The 18,321-nt window shown below is 46.4% G+C and overlaps 1 protein-coding gene across 1 annotated transcript in view; it reads left to right on the top strand.

Moving 5' to 3' along the window:
• Positions 1–14,325, top strand: part of Jag1 (jagged canonical Notch ligand 1) — a 35,545-nt gene extending 21,220 nt beyond the window's left edge. The window contains exons 7-26 of the mRNA XM_021192066.2: positions 15–134; positions 967–1,080; positions 2,223–2,336; positions 2,934–3,047; positions 3,531–3,577; positions 3,876–4,049; positions 4,493–4,643; positions 5,580–5,744; positions 6,181–6,294; positions 6,796–6,909; positions 7,000–7,113; positions 7,292–7,408; positions 7,874–7,901; positions 8,355–8,440; positions 9,512–9,625; positions 10,202–10,311; positions 10,402–10,635; positions 10,854–10,985; positions 11,128–11,278; positions 12,076–14,325. Coding sequence (XP_021047725.1) covers positions 15–134; positions 967–1,080; positions 2,223–2,336; positions 2,934–3,047; positions 3,531–3,577; positions 3,876–4,049; positions 4,493–4,643; positions 5,580–5,744; positions 6,181–6,294; positions 6,796–6,909; positions 7,000–7,113; positions 7,292–7,408; positions 7,874–7,901; positions 8,355–8,440; positions 9,512–9,625; positions 10,202–10,311; positions 10,402–10,635; positions 10,854–10,985; positions 11,128–11,278; positions 12,076–12,533 — 2,771 coding nt within the window. The 3' untranslated portion in view covers positions 12,534–14,325. The remainder of the gene's footprint in view (positions 1–14; positions 135–966; positions 1,081–2,222; positions 2,337–2,933; positions 3,048–3,530; positions 3,578–3,875; positions 4,050–4,492; positions 4,644–5,579; positions 5,745–6,180; positions 6,295–6,795; positions 6,910–6,999; positions 7,114–7,291; positions 7,409–7,873; positions 7,902–8,354; positions 8,441–9,511; positions 9,626–10,201; positions 10,312–10,401; positions 10,636–10,853; positions 10,986–11,127; positions 11,279–12,075) is intronic.
• Positions 14,326–18,321: the final 3,996 nt, after the last annotated feature.

Below are 18,321 nucleotides of genomic sequence, written 5' to 3'. Positions count from 1 at the left end.
TGGTTTTTTGGCAGATCTGAATTACTGTGGGACTCATCAGCCCTGTCTCAACCGGGGAACATGTAGCAACACTGGGCCTGACAAATACCAGTGTTCCTGCCCGGAGGGCTACTCAGGGCCCAACTGCGAAATTGGTAAGTGGCCCTAGCTGGGAGGGGGAGGGGTCCCTTTGCGTTTGTGTTCTGCACATTCAGTTTAAAAACCAAATAGGTTTTTGTTTGTTTGTTTTGATTTTTTTTTTTTTTTAAAGACACAGAATTGGGTGGTGTTGGATGTGGTAGGATTTGGGGTGAATATGATCAAAAGTATATTGTAGGAAATTCTTAAAATATTTAAAAAGTTGGAGCTGGAAAGTGGTAGCTTAAGGTCACAGGTGGATGATCACCAAAGGATCTGAGGATGTATTTGTAGCTAAATTCAGTGACTCAGTGAAGAGGTGCAAGACAGAGCTAGACAACTGATGAACAGATGCTAGATTATCCTATTTAAATTGCTACAGTTGGCATTATTTTGATATGGCCTTCATAATATTCATGGAGAAACGTGATATGTGAGTGTGTGTGTGTGTGTGTGTGTGTGTGTGTGAGAGAGAGAGAGAGAGAGAGAGAGAGAGAGAGAGAGAGAGAGAGAGAGAAGAGAAGACACTGAACTCACTTGTGACAAAGAAGAAAACAGCTTCAAAGTTAAGACTGGTTGTCCCAGACCTTCTGTGAACCTATGAAACCCCCAACACTTTGAGACAACGCTTGAGTAGGTTGCAGGCTTTTAAATGAACCTGAGTTCTAAAAAGGTATCGAAATCTGCCTTGAGCCAGCTTAGTTACATCTCAAGCTTGCTTTTGTTGTTGGTTTGTCATCTGCTTAACCTAGTAGCAGAGGCAGACTGGCCTAGTAGACTGGCCCTTGGAGGGAAGGGGGTAAGGCCCGCGTTTTTCCACCTTGCTGACTGTCTTTCTCTTGTATGCAGCTGAGCATGCTTGTCTCTCTGACCCCTGCCATAACAGAGGCAGCTGCAGGGAGACCTCCTCAGGCTTTGAGTGTGAGTGTTCTCCAGGGTGGACCGGACCCACGTGTTCCACAAGTAAGTCGGTCCAGGTTTTGATATGTGCCTGCTCTGCAAGGTTACGTTGAGAGATCGGGTTGGTGGGAGAGACCTGGGCTGTTCCAATACATCTATCTTGGTGACAGAGGGGTGGGTGCATTCGACAGGTTAGTGGGTGCTCTAGTAGCACTTATATGATTCCTAGAATCTCTTTCCTATCCACTAAGGTGGCTGGTGATGTGTCTGTGGTAGAAATCAATCAGATTCCCTTGCATGTGTGTTTTAGAGCGGCCTCCTCCAATTCTGTGGGAAAGGAATTTAGATCAACTACTAAATGTTGTCTTGAGGTGCACCTTAGCTTTGAGGCTGGGCCATATTATTGGGGTACTTTTCATTGAAGAACTCTGGTCATACATGATGTCCTCCATCCAGAATTAGGCAGTCTGTGGTCTTTAGTGAGTTCCTGAGATTTTGAGGGTTAGCTAAGCCTGAAAACTGAAAGCTAAGTCTTTGACACCTTAGGAGCAGTGGGTGGCATGGCTCAGACAGCTCTTGGGGTTGTAGGTGCTTCTGTGATTAATGGAACTCAGCAGGCCTTTCAAGCTTTCCTGGGCCTTCTTTAACCAGGGAAGGAGCAGTTCCCATTTGGGAGGGTTGTTATATAGTCTTGGTGAGCAAATTTGTGGAGAGAGTGTGACACACATAATAAATGAATGAGATCTCTGGCAGGGGCTCAGAAAAAATCTTATAAGGAAATCACAGGCCTAAGATTTCTCCATGTGTAAAGAAGAGTGACTTTTCCATGCCTCCTCTTTGCGTGCAGTCTCTGAACCATGAAGGAAAGAGTTCTTTTAAAAGTAAAGATTAAGCAGATAAGAATGTCCCTTGTCACCACTGAGTTGATGCCCTGTGTGCCTCTGGCTATCTTTCTTTCCCTCTATGATGCTTAGGGACGGATTAACTGAACTAGGGCAGTGAGGGATTTCAAGCTAAAATAAGGGCTTGGGTCCTTTCATCACCTCCCTTCCCTGTTGTGGCTTTTCTTAGATTTGTAGCAGGTGTCCGGCCCGCTCCTAGGTGAAGACTCTTCTTGTGGAGAGTGCTGTTGCATTATCTAATTGCCAAGTGGATCAAATGAAATTAAATTGCCGCCCCTCTCTTGTTCTCATTGCATTGGACAGACATCGATGACTGTTCTCCAAATAACTGTTCCCATGGGGGCACCTGCCAGGATCTGGTGAATGGATTCAAGTGTGTGTGCCCGCCCCAGTGGACTGGCAAGACTTGTCAGTTAGGTAAGGAAACTCTCGTGACTGAAATTCTTTGCCAAGGTTGGCTGTGCTCCTCAGAGCTGTGAGGAGGGACAAGCATGTGGCCAGCAGTGTGTGCGTATCTGTATCCCATCATACAGAGTAATTTATTATCAGGGTCTAACGAGCCTGGGAGAAATACCTTGCATGCAAATGGCCTAGGGTTTTTAGGTCCTGTGGGAAAGCCCTGGGATTCCTTAAACCATGTCAATTGTCCCAGGAGTGTTCAGCTGGGTTCCAAACAGGGATGACCTCGTGAGGAACGAGCTGTCTGCATTCTTTTTGCCACATTTAAAGCCCAGCAACTGGATTGTGCAGGGTTTTGCACACAAGTGCCTGGCGGCTTGCTGTTTGTCAGCCAGCAGCCCAAAAGAAAGTTACCAATTAGCAACCCTTGTTGGATAAAGGCTGGGGAGAGGGTTCCAACGCTCCAAATAGAAGACACCTCCTATTTCTTATTTAGCTAGCTTGTTAAAATGTCTCATATTTCAGATGAGCACTATGGTGTTTTCATTTCAAGGGGACAGCAGTGGGGTGGGGGCAGCCCCCCATTTGTCACTGTTCATCCTTGCTGCTTTTCAGATGCAAATGAGTGCGAGGCCAAACCTTGTGTAAATGCCAGATCCTGTAAGAATCTGATTGCCAGCTACTACTGTGACTGCCTTCCTGGCTGGATGGGTCAGAACTGTGACATAAGTGAGTGACTTTGTCTGTTTTGATTTTCATGAAACTTGGGTGACGGTCTTTTTTCCCATTCATCCCCCTCCCACCCCTGCCCGGTTCTGGGACTCTTTTTTCCCCTTACTTTGTGATGTTAAGGATGGAACCCACAGCTTTTTGATATAAGCTGTTTAAGCACTCTCTGGCTGAATAGAAGGAAAAACCTTGTATTATTAGGGGGAGGGAGAGGCCAGGCTAGAGCAGCAAGGAAAACATACAATTTATCAGGCTTGTTACTAAAATTGGGCATATTCTGATAAGGTGATTAAAACAATGAGGTGAAGTTTCACTGCCTTGTCTGGGAGGATTAGGGAGGGTCCCCACCTTGTGGCATACCCTTATCTCACCGGAAGCACAGGGAAATCTGATTGAAACTTTTATCAGTCTTGTACTTTTCAGGTGAACCCGAATTCAAAGTCACGTGCCTCTTTAATGTGACGGCTTGTTTATTTTTTTCAGATATCAATGACTGCCTTGGCCAGTGTCAGAATGACGCCTCCTGTCGGGTACGTAAGTCATTGCTTGAACAGAAACCTTGCTTGACACATGACAACAATCTTTTAAGATTTATGTGACACCGGAGTGTCTTGCTCCTGTGGGATTTAAAATGCCGGCGAGAAGCTGAGTCCCTCACCAACCCTAGCTTGTCAGGAGCCTCCTAGCTAGTCCAGGCCCAGGCTTAGCATGAGGCCATTTCCTCGAATGGCCTGAACCACAGCAGTCATGTCAAATCCCTGACGGCGTTCTGAGTTTGTGGATACATTGATAAATATGTATGTGTCTCTCCCCCTTCTCCTCTTCCAGGATTTGGTTAATGGTTATCGCTGTATCTGTCCACCTGGCTATGCAGGCGATCACTGTGAAAGAGACATCGATGAGTGTGCTAGCAACCCCTGCTTGAATGGGGGTCACTGTCAGAATGAAATCAACAGATTCCAATGTCTCTGTCCCACTGGTTTCTCTGGAAACCTCTGTCAGGTGAGTAGAGGCAAAAGCTTCAGATCACCAAGCTTTACCGTTGAACCCTATTCTCCATCACGCTCTCCCCATTCTTCCTCCTCCTTCCCCCACTCTAGTTGTTTAGACCTCTGACATCAACTAGCACCCTACTGACTGGAGGGTGTCTGCTAGACAAATGCTGTTGAAGGCAGAGTTCAATGATTTCTTAGTGGTTACCGTGGCCTGTTTGCTTGGCTGAGTGTCATCCCATAGCCCTGTTTTCTGTGCTGTGTCACTGTGTCCTGGGCTTTAATGCTTTCCTGGGATGTGACGATCCTAAGGGTTACATGGGTGTGTTCTGTATAGGGGGTCTCTTTGTGGAAGTGGTTGGAGCAATCAAGTGTTCACTGACCAGAGAAGTGATGATGACACCTTTGGTTTTTTTTTTTGATCCACTCCTTCCTACTCTTGCCATATGGCAGCTGGACATCGATTACTGTGAGCCCAACCCTTGCCAGAATGGTGCCCAGTGCTACAATCGTGCCAGTGACTATTTCTGCAAGTGCCCCGAGGACTATGAGGGCAAGAACTGCTCACACCTGAAAGACCACTGCCGTACCACCCCCTGTGAAGGTATCTCCCTCACCCGGGGCCCATCTATCCACAGACCCGGCTCCTGCTACCTCCCCCTAGAGCTCTGATAACTGGTAAATGGGTGAGGAAGGCTTTCAGATGGAAAATACTTAATCTGATTGCTTAGGGAAACAAAACCATATGGAGATAATCTGTCAGGCTGCCAGTTAGGAGAGCCTGAGTACCAGTTGCCCAAGGGAGAGAATGTGAAATCCATTTATCATCCCAGTTCAGAGGTGGCCTAGTTTGTGACATGAGAGAAGAACTGCTCCGAGGAGCACTGTCAGCAGGGGTCTGTAGCCATGGGGAAGTTAGGGGTTTGTATCAGTTATGGTAGCTATGGCTGGCTATTGGTGCTTGAGACGCTTTTTGGGAGGAGTTCATTTAAAAATACGTACATGTGGCCAATGGTTGCTGTATTGGGAAGCATAACTTGAAAACTTGTCTAGATAGGTTTGTCCTTTAGTTTTGGTTAAGATGGAGGAGGGCCAGGAGTGGTGGGTGCACGCCTTTAGTCCCAGCACTCAGGAGGCAGGGACAGGGCAGGTCTCTGAATTGGAAGCAAGCCTGGTCTACAAAAGGAGTTCTAGGACAGCCAGGGCTACACAGAGAAACCCTGTCGAGGGGGGAAGCTGGGGTGAGGTAGAGGGGAAGTGTAGAGGTGATCTTCTTTGGCAAGCATTTAACAAGTCAGATAGCTAGTAAGGTGCCATTAAAAGAAACTTCAGAAGACTTTCTGTCCGCTTGGGAGTCCTACATTTTACCTGTCATAAGAATATTGTTGGGTTTTAGTCCCCGAACACCTCTTGATACATTAACTCATTAGCCCAAGGAATGGCCCTATCCAATCAGGCAGGCATGGGCTAAGTCCTCTGCTTAGAAATGCTGCCAGTGGGTATGTGGCTAGAGTCTGATCCCAAGCCTGTGTTCGTTCAGTGATTGACAGCTGCACTGTGGCCATGGCTTCCAACGACACACCTGAAGGGGTGCGGTATATCTCTTCTAACGTCTGTGGTCCCCATGGGAAGTGCAAGAGCCAGTCGGGAGGCAAATTCACCTGTGACTGTAACAAAGGCTTCACCGGTACCTACTGCCATGAAAGTAAGACTCTGCTTGGAAGGGGAGAGCCCAGTGGGTACCCAGCCTGGGGGGGAGCATTTGTATTTGAATTGCTTTAGGAAGAAAATAAGGTAGAGGACAACCAGTAGTGGCTACTTTAGGCCCCAAATGGAGGCATCAGTCAATTGATAAGACCACCAACAGTCTCTTGAGCTTTTCAAGGTGATTTTGGAATGTTGTGGAATCTTAACTTTGAGTGTTCCCTCTTTTCTATAGAAGCTTTTCCCCCAGGCCTACCAAATAAGCCAGTGTGTGAGGGTTTTAAAATGGGGAGGTACTGTCTAGAAGCCTCAGCATAGAAAGGGTAGTGATGGCTCCAGGTGCGTTTGCTAAGGAGGTGACAATCACCAGGCGGTGCCCCGGTGGCTGCATGACTGGCCCTTCAGCTCCTCAGTTTGGCCCCTGCTTTCTTTCCCAGATATCAACGACTGCGAGAGCAACCCCTGTAAAAACGGTGGCACCTGCATCGATGGCGTTAACTCCTACAAGTGTATCTGTAGTGACGGCTGGGAGGGAGCGCACTGTGAGAACAGTGAGTCTGCTGCTGCTTTAGGGGACAGATGGCTCCAGGGTGAGGGCTCGGGGGTAGAGCGGGGATAGCACCTTCCATTGGGGGAAGCCTTCTTATTTTTTATTTTTTGCAGAGATTTCTATTATGGTGGCCATAATGATCTCCTGTATCTCCGTGGCGTTTATTAAGGCTGCTGGGCAGTAGTGGGAGGAGCCACCACTGGGGAATGGTAGAATTAGATTGGCAGTTGGGTTCTTTCTAGGCACTTATTCTGACTTATTGACATTTCTGTCCACCTTGATTTTCATTGCCATGGGCATTCTGGAGGATTGTGTCCTCTTTATGACTTGTGTTCTTTCCTCCTAGCCAAGACTAAAAGGGTAGTGATGAAATTGGAAGTCCTAGGGCATCTCACTTGTTCTTGGAAGATAGCATAGAAAGCCAGGGTTAGATCTTCTCATAGGCGAGCTTTGCCCCTTATCATGAACGGACTTCTTCAGCCTTGTGTCTCTTTGGTTCTAGACATAAATGACTGTAGCCAGAACCCTTGTCACTACGGGGGTACATGTCGAGACCTGGTCAATGACTTTTACTGTGACTGCAAAAATGGCTGGAAAGGAAAGACTTGCCATTCCCGTGAGTGCTGCTGCCGGGGTCTCCTGTCTGTCTTCTGAGGGAGGGGAACTCTCCAGCAGAGAGACTCATGCTAAGGCCTTCTTTCTTCAGGTGACAGCCAGTGTGACGAAGCCACATGTAATAATGGTGGTACCTGCTATGATGAAGTTGATACGTTTAAGTGCATGTGTCCTGGTGGCTGGGAAGGAACAACCTGTAATATAGGTAACCTTTTGCCCCTAGGTGGGATTTGCTGTGGGCAAGGCTATCGTCCGAGGTGTTCTGCCACCAGGCCCTTAGGAAAGGATCAAGGAAATGATCATTTCCTTGGGTCTGGTTCTGCCCCTCAGACCACCTTGGATCCTCTGGAAGTGGGTGTTCTTAACCTGTTTTTGTTTTATAGCTAGAAACAGTAGCTGCCTGCCAAACCCCTGTCATAATGGAGGCACCTGCGTGGTCAATGGAGACTCCTTCACCTGTGTCTGCAAAGAAGGCTGGGAGGGGCCTATTTGTACTCAAAGTGAGTGGCCTCCCCTGAATTCTTTCTGGGTTACTGCGGCCTACCCAAAATACCCATGGGGACTTGGAATCGAAACCAGAAGCACGGCTGTTTGATGTCTGCTTTTGTATCACCTGGGTCCTTACTAATGACTTGATGGGATACAGCCCTGACCTGGGCCTGAGAAAGTTCCCTGGGAGATAAGTGGAGACAGATGCTGTCTCTGTTCCCAGCCCTGGGTCTGACCAGCAGCCCGCCTCCTCCCATTCTCAGCCCTCCCTACTCCCTGTTCCCTACAAGGGCCTCTTCCTGTATACATGTGTCCCACGGCAAATGAAACTGAGTATGGTCCAGGCCTGCTTCCAATTTAGACTAGGTTTTCAGCCTATTTGGTATTAAGTGTGACTTTTATCATTCGGATGTTATGGAAATAAGTAAATGGGTGCTGTGTTGGAGACCCCCAAAGCTGTTGTCTTTTCTTTGCAGATACCAACGACTGCAGTCCTCATCCTTGGTAAGTGTGGCAATCTTTTAAGCTGGTACTTGGCTGTTAAGATGCATGGGAATCTCCCGGGATGATGTTGAAAATGTAGGTTCTGATTCAGGAGGTCTGCGGTGGGGCTGTGTGTTTCTAACAAGCTCCCAGGTGACCCTGCCCTGCTGCTCTGTGGACCACACTTTAATTATCCAGGTTGTGTCTTCATTTAGCGCAATGATTCTCAACCTCAGGCTGCACAGGAGTATCACCTGGGGAGCTTTTAAAAGTCCCAATCCCTGGGTTGCGACTGAGACCTAGGAAATGAGATTCTCAGGGGGTGGAACCCAGGCATCAGTATTTTTAAGCTCCTCGGTCAGCAGCAGGATATGGCCTGGGGTGAGAGCCTGTGTTTGTGGCAGGCATGGCTTCATGTGCTGGGTATGTTGTGGACCTGGATGTGGGTAACTAAGGTCACCTTTGGTTTCTTAGTTATAACAGCGGAACCTGTGTGGACGGAGACAACTGGTATCGGTGCGAATGTGCCCCGGGTTTTGCTGGGCCAGACTGCAGGATAAGTAAGTATCACCATATCCAGTCTCCCCTTGTCTGTCCTCCTCGGCATTCAAATCTTTCCTCTTTAAAAACAATGAAAAATAATTCCAAATAGCCCTGACAGCTCAAGTCATCTCCTACCTCCAGCTTGGATTTAAAAGTACCCCTGGCTGTTGTCCTCCCTCGTTGTCGTTCTCTGGGTGGCACAGCCTTCTTTGTTCTCAGGGAGAGTGCCAGCCATAGAATTTGACAATTAAGCTATGAGAGAGCCCTGAGGGGAAAAAAAAAGTGTATGCATCCCTCGTGATTAGCATGAAATTATGGCCAAGCCATTGTCCATGCAGACGGCTGTCTCTGGCTTCCCCAGACTGTTTTGTAGTGGGTTTGACCAGGCCCCAGAGAAACGGTCAGTAGGATCAAGAAGGGAGGGTTTTTTTGTTTGTTTTGTTTGTTTTTGTTTTTTCCTACTTTTAAAAAACATCTCTTTCCCACACAAAGCAGTATAGAATACTCTGTTTTGGTTGTTCTTTTTTTTTTTCTCTCTCTCTCCTCAAATCTTTAAAATGTTAGTGGTATTTGAAGTCCCGCAATCTGCGATGGGCTGGACTTGAGCACTAGGTGGATAAGTTATATCTGTTTCACCTTCTAGAGCCGGGTGTGGCAAAGGAGGGCCATATCTGTCCCACCTGTTCTTGTAAATGAAATTTATTAGCACTTGGCTGTACTTACTTGGGTTTGTCTATTTCCTGCACCTGCTTACAGGGTGCCACCAGACACCAGTGGTTAATGGCCGACTTTATGGCCTATGAAGTTAAAATGTTCGCGCTGACCCATTTTCAGGGAATGATGGCCAGCCTTGGTGTAAAGTGTACTGTCAGAGGAGAGAGAAGCCAAGGGAAAATTGCTCCCTTTGCAAAGGTTCCCAGCTTTAGGAATCAGAACAGTTGTGGTCTTTGGGAGTCAGGGGCTGGTAGAGGCTTTGTGTGTTGTGTGCATGGAAATTCACCAAGTTCCTATCAGGATTTGGATGCTTTTTGGCAATGTCTGTGAAAAAACTTCCCACTAAAGTCTGAACTTGACCTCATTTCTCCTAGACATCAATGAGTGCCAGTCTTCCCCTTGTGCCTTTGGGGCCACCTGTGTGGATGAAATCAATGGTTACCAGTGTATCTGCCCTCCAGGACATAGTGGTGCCAAGTGCCATGAAGGTAGGCATGCCAGGGTGTGTCTTCTGGGCTGAGCGGGCATCACAGTTACCACAGCTCACAGTGGGGGGTACACCATGCTCTAGGGGGAAGGGAACACAGCAGGGTGGTAGCTGTGGGTTTCTGTTGCCACAAAGTTGCTGTGTAACCAAGCTCCTTAAAACCCTGTAGCTTGCAGTATCCATTTTTGTGGCTTGTAGCATGATAGCTGGGCAGAGTACTGATTCCAGGCCCAGTTCTGGTTGACTGGTCCTTAGCTATCTCCGAGGCGTGTTCTTCTTTTCATGATAGATGGCAGGCACACGGGAGATCCAGCTCAACTGTGAAAGCTCCGTTACAGGGTCTCTCGGGTCACATCTGCTGAGACTGCTTTAGTCAAGTGACCAAAGTGAGCAGTCAGAAGGGATGGATGGCCAGTGCATGTGCTTGACGTTGTGGGAGGAGATTGTCATCATGTGGCAGAGGAAGGACTCGGGTGTAACCAATTTCTTAACAGGGAGGGGGTAAACAAATTCAGAACTGTGATGTGATCCAGTCTGTGGGAAAAGAAACTCCTACTTAAGCGTCTCCACCTCTCAGTTTCAGGGCGCTCTTGCATCACCATGGGGAGAGTGATACTTGATGGGGCCAAGTGGGATGATGACTGTAACACCTGCCAGTGCCTGAATGGACGGGTGGCCTGCTCCAAGGTAGGACACTGAAAGCTGCTGAAGCTCCCAAGTGTTAATCATGGGTGGACATTCCTGCTAAGCCACCGGCTATTATTCTCTCCTCTCCAGGTCTGGTGTGGCCCAAGACCTTGCCGGCTACATAAAGGCCACAATGAGTGCCCCAGCGGACAGAGCTGCATCCCGGTCCTGGATGACCAGTGTTTCGTGCGCCCCTGCACTGGTGCTGGCGAGTGTCGGGCCTCCAGCCTCCAGCCAGTGAAGACCAAGTGCACATCTGACTCCTATTACCAGGATAACTGTGCAAACATCACTTTCACCTTTAACAAAGAGATGATGTCTCCAGTGCGTAACTTCTTTAATGGGGATGAGAGTGTGGCTGATTGTTTTGAAGTAGTATGATGGTATCAGAGTAGCATGAGGGAGTCATCTCCTCCCCTTAGCCAAAATCTGTCTCTTAGAACAGACTGAGGCTTCTATCTAGCCAGTTGATGAGACTTGTGAGCCTTTTATTTCATTCATTATTTGACATATGTGTTAATCTTTTTTAAAAAAAATTATAGGGTCTTACCACCGAACACATTTGCAGCGAATTGAGGAATTTGAATATTCTGAAGAATGTTTCTGCTGAATATTCGATCTACATAGCCTGTGAGCCTTCCCTGTCAGCAAACAATGAAATACATGTGGCCATTGTGAGTATAAGACCATTTCACTCCTAATTATTTGATTACAAGGGATTTAAGTTAGAAAGTTTCGGACAGCAATTGCAATGAAAACATTAGCTAGTCTTGTTAAGTTTGAGTGATAACTACCGTCAGTTTGCTTTTATTTTAGTCTGCAGAAGACATCCGGGATGATGGGAACCCTGTCAAGGAAATTACTGATAAAATAATAGATCTTGTTAGTAAACGGGATGGAAACAGCTCACTTATTGCTGCTGTTGCAGAAGTCAGAGTTCAGAGGCGTCCTCTGAAAAACAGAACAGGTGGGTGTCTATTTGGAATATACCCTTGCCTGGTGACTGTGAAAATGATTTTACTACACCATCCAGGAAAGTCATCACCTAGGGAATGATCTTCCAGCCATCCTTTACATCTTAGAAGCCCCTCACTTCCAGCTTACTGGCCCAGGGTCACAAAATCAATATTGATATTGGCTGAGGAAGGCAGAGAGGTACACCTGACCCATCCCACTAGCATGCTGTATGCATTTACTTCTTGGAAAGCTCCCATGCAAAAGAGGTATGATTTCTATCCAATGCAAAGCCCTGGGGCACAGCAGTACCTGCTCTGAGCTGTTGATGCTCTACAGAGCCAGTTTTAGGGTTCTAGCACAGCTGATTCTGAATGCCGAACAGCACTCACTAGGTAAATGGCTTGATGGTGCGTCAGGGTCCGGAGCCTCGCTGTTTAGGCTGAGCAAAAATCAGGGCTTCTATTTTGGGGGAATTGGAGTTGTCTGTGCTTGCACTGGGTTTTCTGATGATTCTGAAATCAGTCCTAATCCTGAGCCACCAAAGTCCTCTGGAACTGGAAAACAACCCAATGTGGAATTGGAAGGAAAACAGTAGGAGTGCTAGTCTATCCACCTGGTGCCTCTGAACACAGGTGGCCTAAAGGCCAGCTTCTGGCAATAGTGAACCTATCTGTGAAGTTTCGAAGAGGTCCTTGTCCCCACAGTGCCCCTCTTAGGGACTGAATACAGGAAGACCACTGCTGGTATCCTTCTGTTCCCATGGCAATAGCTTTTCTTGAGTTAACTGGTCCTTGGCCTGTCTTCCAGATTTCCTGGTTCCTCTGCTGAGCTCTGTCTTAACAGTGGCTTGGGTCTGTTGCTTGGTGACAGCCTTCTACTGGTGTGTGCGGAAGCGGCGGAAGCCCAGTGGCCACACTCACTCTGTCCCCGAGGACAACACCACCAACAACGTGCGGGAGCAGCTGAACCAAATCAAAAACCCCATCGAGAAACACGGAGCCAACACAGTCCCCATTAAGGATTATGAGAACAAAAACTCCAAAATGTCAAAAATCAGGACACACAACTCAGAAGTGGAGGAGGATGACATGGATAAACACCAGCAGAAAGTCCGCTTTGCCAAACAGCCAGTGTACACGCTGGTAGACAGAGAGGAGAAGGCCCCGAGCGGCACACCGACCAAACACCCGAACTGGACAAATAAACAGGACAACAGAGACTTGGAAAGTGCCCAGAGCTTGAACCGGATGGAATACATCGTATAGCAGACAGTGGGCTGCCGCCATAGGTAGAGTTTGAGGGCACCCCGGGGCTTGTAGTTTCTTTAAACTGTTGTCCTATTCCAGTCTGAGGCTGTTGTTGACTTAGAATCCTGTGTTAATTTAAGTTTCGACAAGCTGGCTTCCACTGGCACTGGTAGTTTCTGTGGTTGGCTGGGAAATCGAGTGCAGCGCTCTCACAGCTATGCAAACACTAGTGAATGTGCCCTGGTGTCCATTCCCCTGCCGCAGACACATCGGGCTCCCAGGAGCTGCCCAGCCCTAGGCCTGGAGCTTCCACATCTGCCAGCGGTCCTAATGGTGATGGCAGCCTTAGGATCATAGTTTTATTTATATTTATTGACTCTTGAGTTGTTTTTGTATATTGGTTTTATGATGACGTTCGAGTAGTTCTGTATTTGAAAGTGCCTTTGCAGCTCAGAACCACAGCAACTATCACAAATGACTTTATTATTTATTTTTTTTATTGTATTTTTGTTGTTGGGGGAGGGGGGATTTGATGTCAGCAGTTGCTGGTAAAATGAAGAATTTAAAGAGGAAAAATGTGTCAAAGTAGAATTTTTGTATAGTTATGTAAATAATTCTTTTTTATTAATCACTGTGTATATTTGATTTATTAACTTAATAATCAAGAGCCTTAAAACATCATTCCTTTTTATTTATATGTATGTGTTTAGAATTGAAGGTTTTTGATAGTGTTGTAAGCATATGACTTTTTTTTTGTGAACTTTTCTCATAACATGTTGCCTGTAAGCCAAAATTAAGGTGTTTGGAAATAGTTTCTCTTGAAAGGATGGGATAGGCTTTTTCCCCTGGGAATACTGATGGATTTTTTTTTTTTTTTTTTGTACGACGTCAGGTGTTCAAACACTTCCTTTATAGCATCACTTTAAGACACATTTTAAGGACTGACTGAGGCAGATTGAGAATTACTCTAGAACAGGTTTCTTTTTTTTTTTTTTTTTTCCTGCTTTAGACTTGAAAAGAGACAGGCAGGCGATCTGCTACAGAGCAGTTTAAGGGAACAAACTGAGCTATGACTTATGTAGCCAGAATGTGACTGGTTGAATCTCATTAAAAATATCAAATTAATTGTGTGACGTTGGAAGCATACCAATCTTACTTTGTAAATTCTGATTTATTTTCACCATTCGTATGTAATGCTGAACCACTTGTAGATTTGATTTCATTGTTGTTGTCTACTGCATTTAGGGAGTATTCTCATAAGCTAGTTGAATACTTGAACCGTAAAATGTCCAGTTAGATCACTGTTTAGATTTGCCGTAGAGTACACTGCCTGCCTTAAGTGAGGAAATCAAAGTGCTATTACCAAGTTCAAGATCAAAAAAGGCTTATAAAACAGAGTAATCCAGGTTCACCACTGAGTCTGGGAGATACTTTGTATTGTTCTATTAGTGTTATATGAACAGAAAATACATCTTTGATGTGTTGTTCCTGGCAATAAATTTTGAAAAGTAATATTTATTAAATTTTTTGTATGAAAACATGGAACAGTGTGGAGTCTTGTGAGCTTATGGAATCCTTGCTGGTTTTTCCATCCTGTTGTTTGTCACTGCTAGCCATTCTGCTCCATGTAGCATCTGAAAGGGGGGTGGGGGTGGGGGGTGAGGTTGAAGCAAACAGCAAAACTTCTCTGAGTTCTCAAAAAAAAAAAAAAAAGTGAGACTGCTGTGTAGGTGCGAGCTGTGGGGGGGAGCCCCCGATTCTCTTGTCCTTTGACAAGTGTGAATACTGCTGACATAAGTGCCACTGGATTGCAGTGTGGAGATGAATGGGGAATGCCCATTGTACAAACAGTGGTTTAAACAGCTTGGATTTGGTGTTGAGCTGAAGGAGGGAGACTTGGTTCTTTCTCACTTTTTGGATTGGATTAATAGTGATTCCTTGTCATCATTATATGCCACACCCTATGGCTTTATGTGTAAGCTTATCCCCAGAGGGTCTTTTTGCCACAATATGGGTAGTCTGATGTTAGGGCCCACCTAGTCACCACCTAGGCCCAGGGAGTGAGTGTTGGGCTGCCTTACCATGCAGATCTTGGGTGCTGGGTATCTGACTTTCCAAGGGAGGGGGGTGGTTACAATATCAAACTGCCTTCAATATCTGTAAATAGCAAATGCCATAGCTCCCTGTGGCTACAGGGGCCTTGCCAGTTCCCACACTGGGAGGTGCAGGAAGCTGGCCTCTGGTTCCTCTTTAGCAAGGGATGAGTTGTGGTGAAAGCCATGTGGACACGTTCCAGCAGCCATGTAGAGTCATCAGGAGTTCCCTGTTTCTGGTTAGGAAGTCAAAGGTTACCTTTCTCAGAATGCTCTTTAGCAACCTAGCATCCAGGCCTGTCCACTAGCCCCTAGACTTAATGGTATAACAAACTTGGTCACTCATCGTTGAAGAGAGATGCCCTCCTCCTGTACCCACAGGGAGGTTTTCTCTAACAGTCTAGGGGTTATTCTCAGGTAGGTAGCTCATTTCAGGATGGATGAAGGGTTTTAAATGTCCCAAATATCTGTGCATAGACAGACTATCAAAGGATCCAATGTCTAACATCCCTAATATATATTCAACAGTGTTTTGTTTGGGTGCCTCACGAGGTACTTCAGAAGGAAACAGCTAGTGATGAGTTTAGATTCCCACGACATCTTACCTTGGTGCAGCAATACCTTGTCATTATTCTCTGTCAGCAGACAGGTGGTTTCTGCAAGGTGGGGTTGAAGAGAGAGAATCAGGGACCCTATAAGCCAGGAGACATTCTCGTTCAACAGCACCAGATTCAAATAGCATTCCGAAGTAATACCTTGTTCTGGTGGTTTGTAAACTTGGATTCTGCAGGACGCTAGAATTCCTTGGGTAGCTGCCAAGTAGTTTTGTGCCAAGAAAAAAAAAAAAAAAAAAGTTAATGAGCTTCTGCAGTTCTTCATTCCAGGAGGGAAGTGATCTTGAGATTCATGGATGTTGTCTTGACGAGTCTTTGGTCCCCGACACAGTCGTGGGAGGGCATAGGTCAGACTCCTGTGGGCACGGCTCAAAGCCAGGATCTTAATTGTGGGGAGAGAAGGAAGCAAAGGAAACCTGGTTATGCTGGGGTCAGGGGGTGGAAGAGGAGGACTCTACTTTACCACCCTGGGAGCTGTTCTCAGCCCTTCTTAAAGAAGCATTGGCAGAGAACAGTTCCAGTCCAGAATCTCACTAGCTAAAATCCTAACGTTAGGGTATGTCATGAAATTCCGGAAGAGGATTACCCTGAAGTTGGTGGTGATTACTCATCCCAAGGTTTTAGACAACTGGGGGGGGGGTGGATGGGGGTAGGAGGCAGTAGGATATTTAACTTAACTAAATGCAAGTGAGATTGTCATAAGGAAGACCTCCTGCTCTTCTCAATGCAGAATCCCAAGCCCAGCTCAAGACCCCATAGGATCAGCACTCACCAAAACTGGACCTTAGAATCTACATTTGTCAACAAGCTTTCTCCTCTGCTCCTCCCCCCCCCCCTTTGCTTACACATAGTAAAATTTGAGGACAAAAGTATAAGCTCTTCATTAATTACAATGTTTTTCTTCCTTGTTAAATGGAATTAGTTAGCCTGGAAGCGGCCTTGTTGCTAAATTACCACCTGACATCATTTTTTAAGTAAAATGATTACACTGCCCCTTAAGCAAGCCATGGTCTGTATGATTCATGTTTATTAGCTGATCTGAAGGGTCAATGAGTCAAAGTTAACTTAATTTGCAACATTTCTTTGGTAGAAAGGAGCTAAAGACAGAAGAGGTGGGGGTCCCCACCTTTCTAAGTAGTTCCTGCCTGTTTGTCTGCAAGTGGACAAGCAAGCAGCTAAACACCAGCTGCTTTTAAAGAAAAAGAAAAACAAACAAACAAACTGTCCTGGAGGCCCATAGGGGTTTGAACTTAGGCTGAACGAAACCCCACCATTTCCGTTTGGACTGTGGGCCGCTTTCTTGGCTCTCCTGGGAATGAGAAGCAGGAGTTCAGAGGTTCCCGACTGGGAGACATAAGTACTTGGGTTATGGGAAGCCTTCTCCTGCTAATGTGTATTTATACTTTGTGAGCTCTGATTCATCCAAGCATTGGAACACAGATCTGCTTCCCGAGGTTCAGTTTTTAAATAGATAGTTTGCAAAAACAACAATTATTTTTCTTAACCTTTTTCTCCCCACCCCACAAGCAGCTAAACATCCTGGCTCAGACTATGTCAGCCTCTAACAATGCCAACAAACAGCTCTGCTACCTAAGGTAGAAGGTGGCCCCTGAGGCAGGTCTTTTGAGGTTCTTGCCCCAGAAGCCTTAAAAACAAAGTTTAGAAGTCATTAGGACAATCCTGTTGCATCACTAGGACTGCATGCAGTGTTTCTGGGTGTACTAAAAAAGAATGACTTTTCCTTGGTGAGCAACTGCTTTCTGGGGGTTCTGAGAATGGCAAGTGAGGTTGTGGGCAGGTGCTTGCAGGGTCGAGGCTGTGTGGTTGCCTGGTAGCCAGGGGACCTAACACCTCCATGGCATCCTCTGAGACCATGTCAAAAGGGTGTGGCTCCCTTGCCTTGGACCTATGTTCTACCTGCACTGCTTGCTCTTGCATGCCAGGTACAACCTCTCTGGCAGAGAGTGTGTTCCTTTCAAGTCCAAAGCGGCTTTTACAAGTCTCAAATTATGTATCATTATGCACGGGTCCAGTATTAACCTGTGATATGCAAGTCAGGGAAATTATCTTAGGGGAAAGGCTCTTAAATCCAGTAAGAAACCTGGATGGAAGTCTGCCTGTAGCCTCAACAACCCACTCCTCTGAAAATGTCCACACCCAGGGGACCAAGGGTTGAATTATTTATCCATGGAGCAAAACCAGGTCCCAGCAACAGGAAAGGTACAGCTTTGTGTTAAAGCAATGTTTTCCTGCAGGGCGTGTGGAGCTCCTAGAGAGTCTAGAGACTCAGGTTTGCGCTGCCCTTCTGACAACTACGTAGGCAGGCATACTGTCTGTCCCCTCTGGGATTAGCAAAGGGAGAATGAAAAAACGTGTATGCAGTTGAAAAGCCTTCATCACAGACTTGCCAGATGCTAGGATAAGCCGTGATCTTCCCCATCAGAGGATTCGAGAAGGGCAAACTGAGGCCTCAAAAGACAGCAACAGCCTGGGCTCGAACTTGGAGCCCCTCCTTCCTGGGCTGCTTGGCTTAGGGCTTCATCTGGGAACTTAGGTTTCTGTCAGGATCTAGCCCTTGGGTGATATCTCTGAGAAGTGCTATGATCAATGCTAAAGGGAATAAACACGAAGGCTCGTGGGTGCTCCAGGGAGAAGCTACTGTGACATACTTTAGGGACATTGACGTGGACTATGGCATCTCCAAATCGGGGAGCAATGGGTGCTTTCTGCATCACAGATGAAGTCCCAGCCCTTTGGGCTTTCCCTTTGTTCCTGGGAAGTTTCAGACTTCCTTTCTATGTTCTGCTTCATAGAATTAGAAAATGAATCGCAGGAAAGGGGGTTCTGAGAGGAAACAGGTCTCCATAGGCTTCACCCTTCCCTTGCTTGTATGTACGCACAGGTCTGTACATGTATACACACACACACACACACACACACACACACACACACACAAATGTACACAAAACTTCATGAGCATTTTTAAAACTATGTTACTGCTGCACAAATCTCAACGGGGTGTCTTCTGGTAGTTGCAGTTACACAATTAAATCCCATCCCATAGGCCTTCCTAATTGGGAAGGCTCCTTCTATATTATA

The sequence above is a fragment of the Mus pahari genome, chromosome 3 (genome assembly GCF_900095145.1).
Source record: "Mus pahari chromosome 3, PAHARI_EIJ_v1.1, whole genome shotgun sequence".
NCBI classification, from domain to species: Eukaryota; Metazoa; Chordata; class Mammalia; order Rodentia; family Muridae; genus Mus; species Mus pahari.
This window is presented reverse-complemented; position numbering and strand designations above follow the sequence as displayed.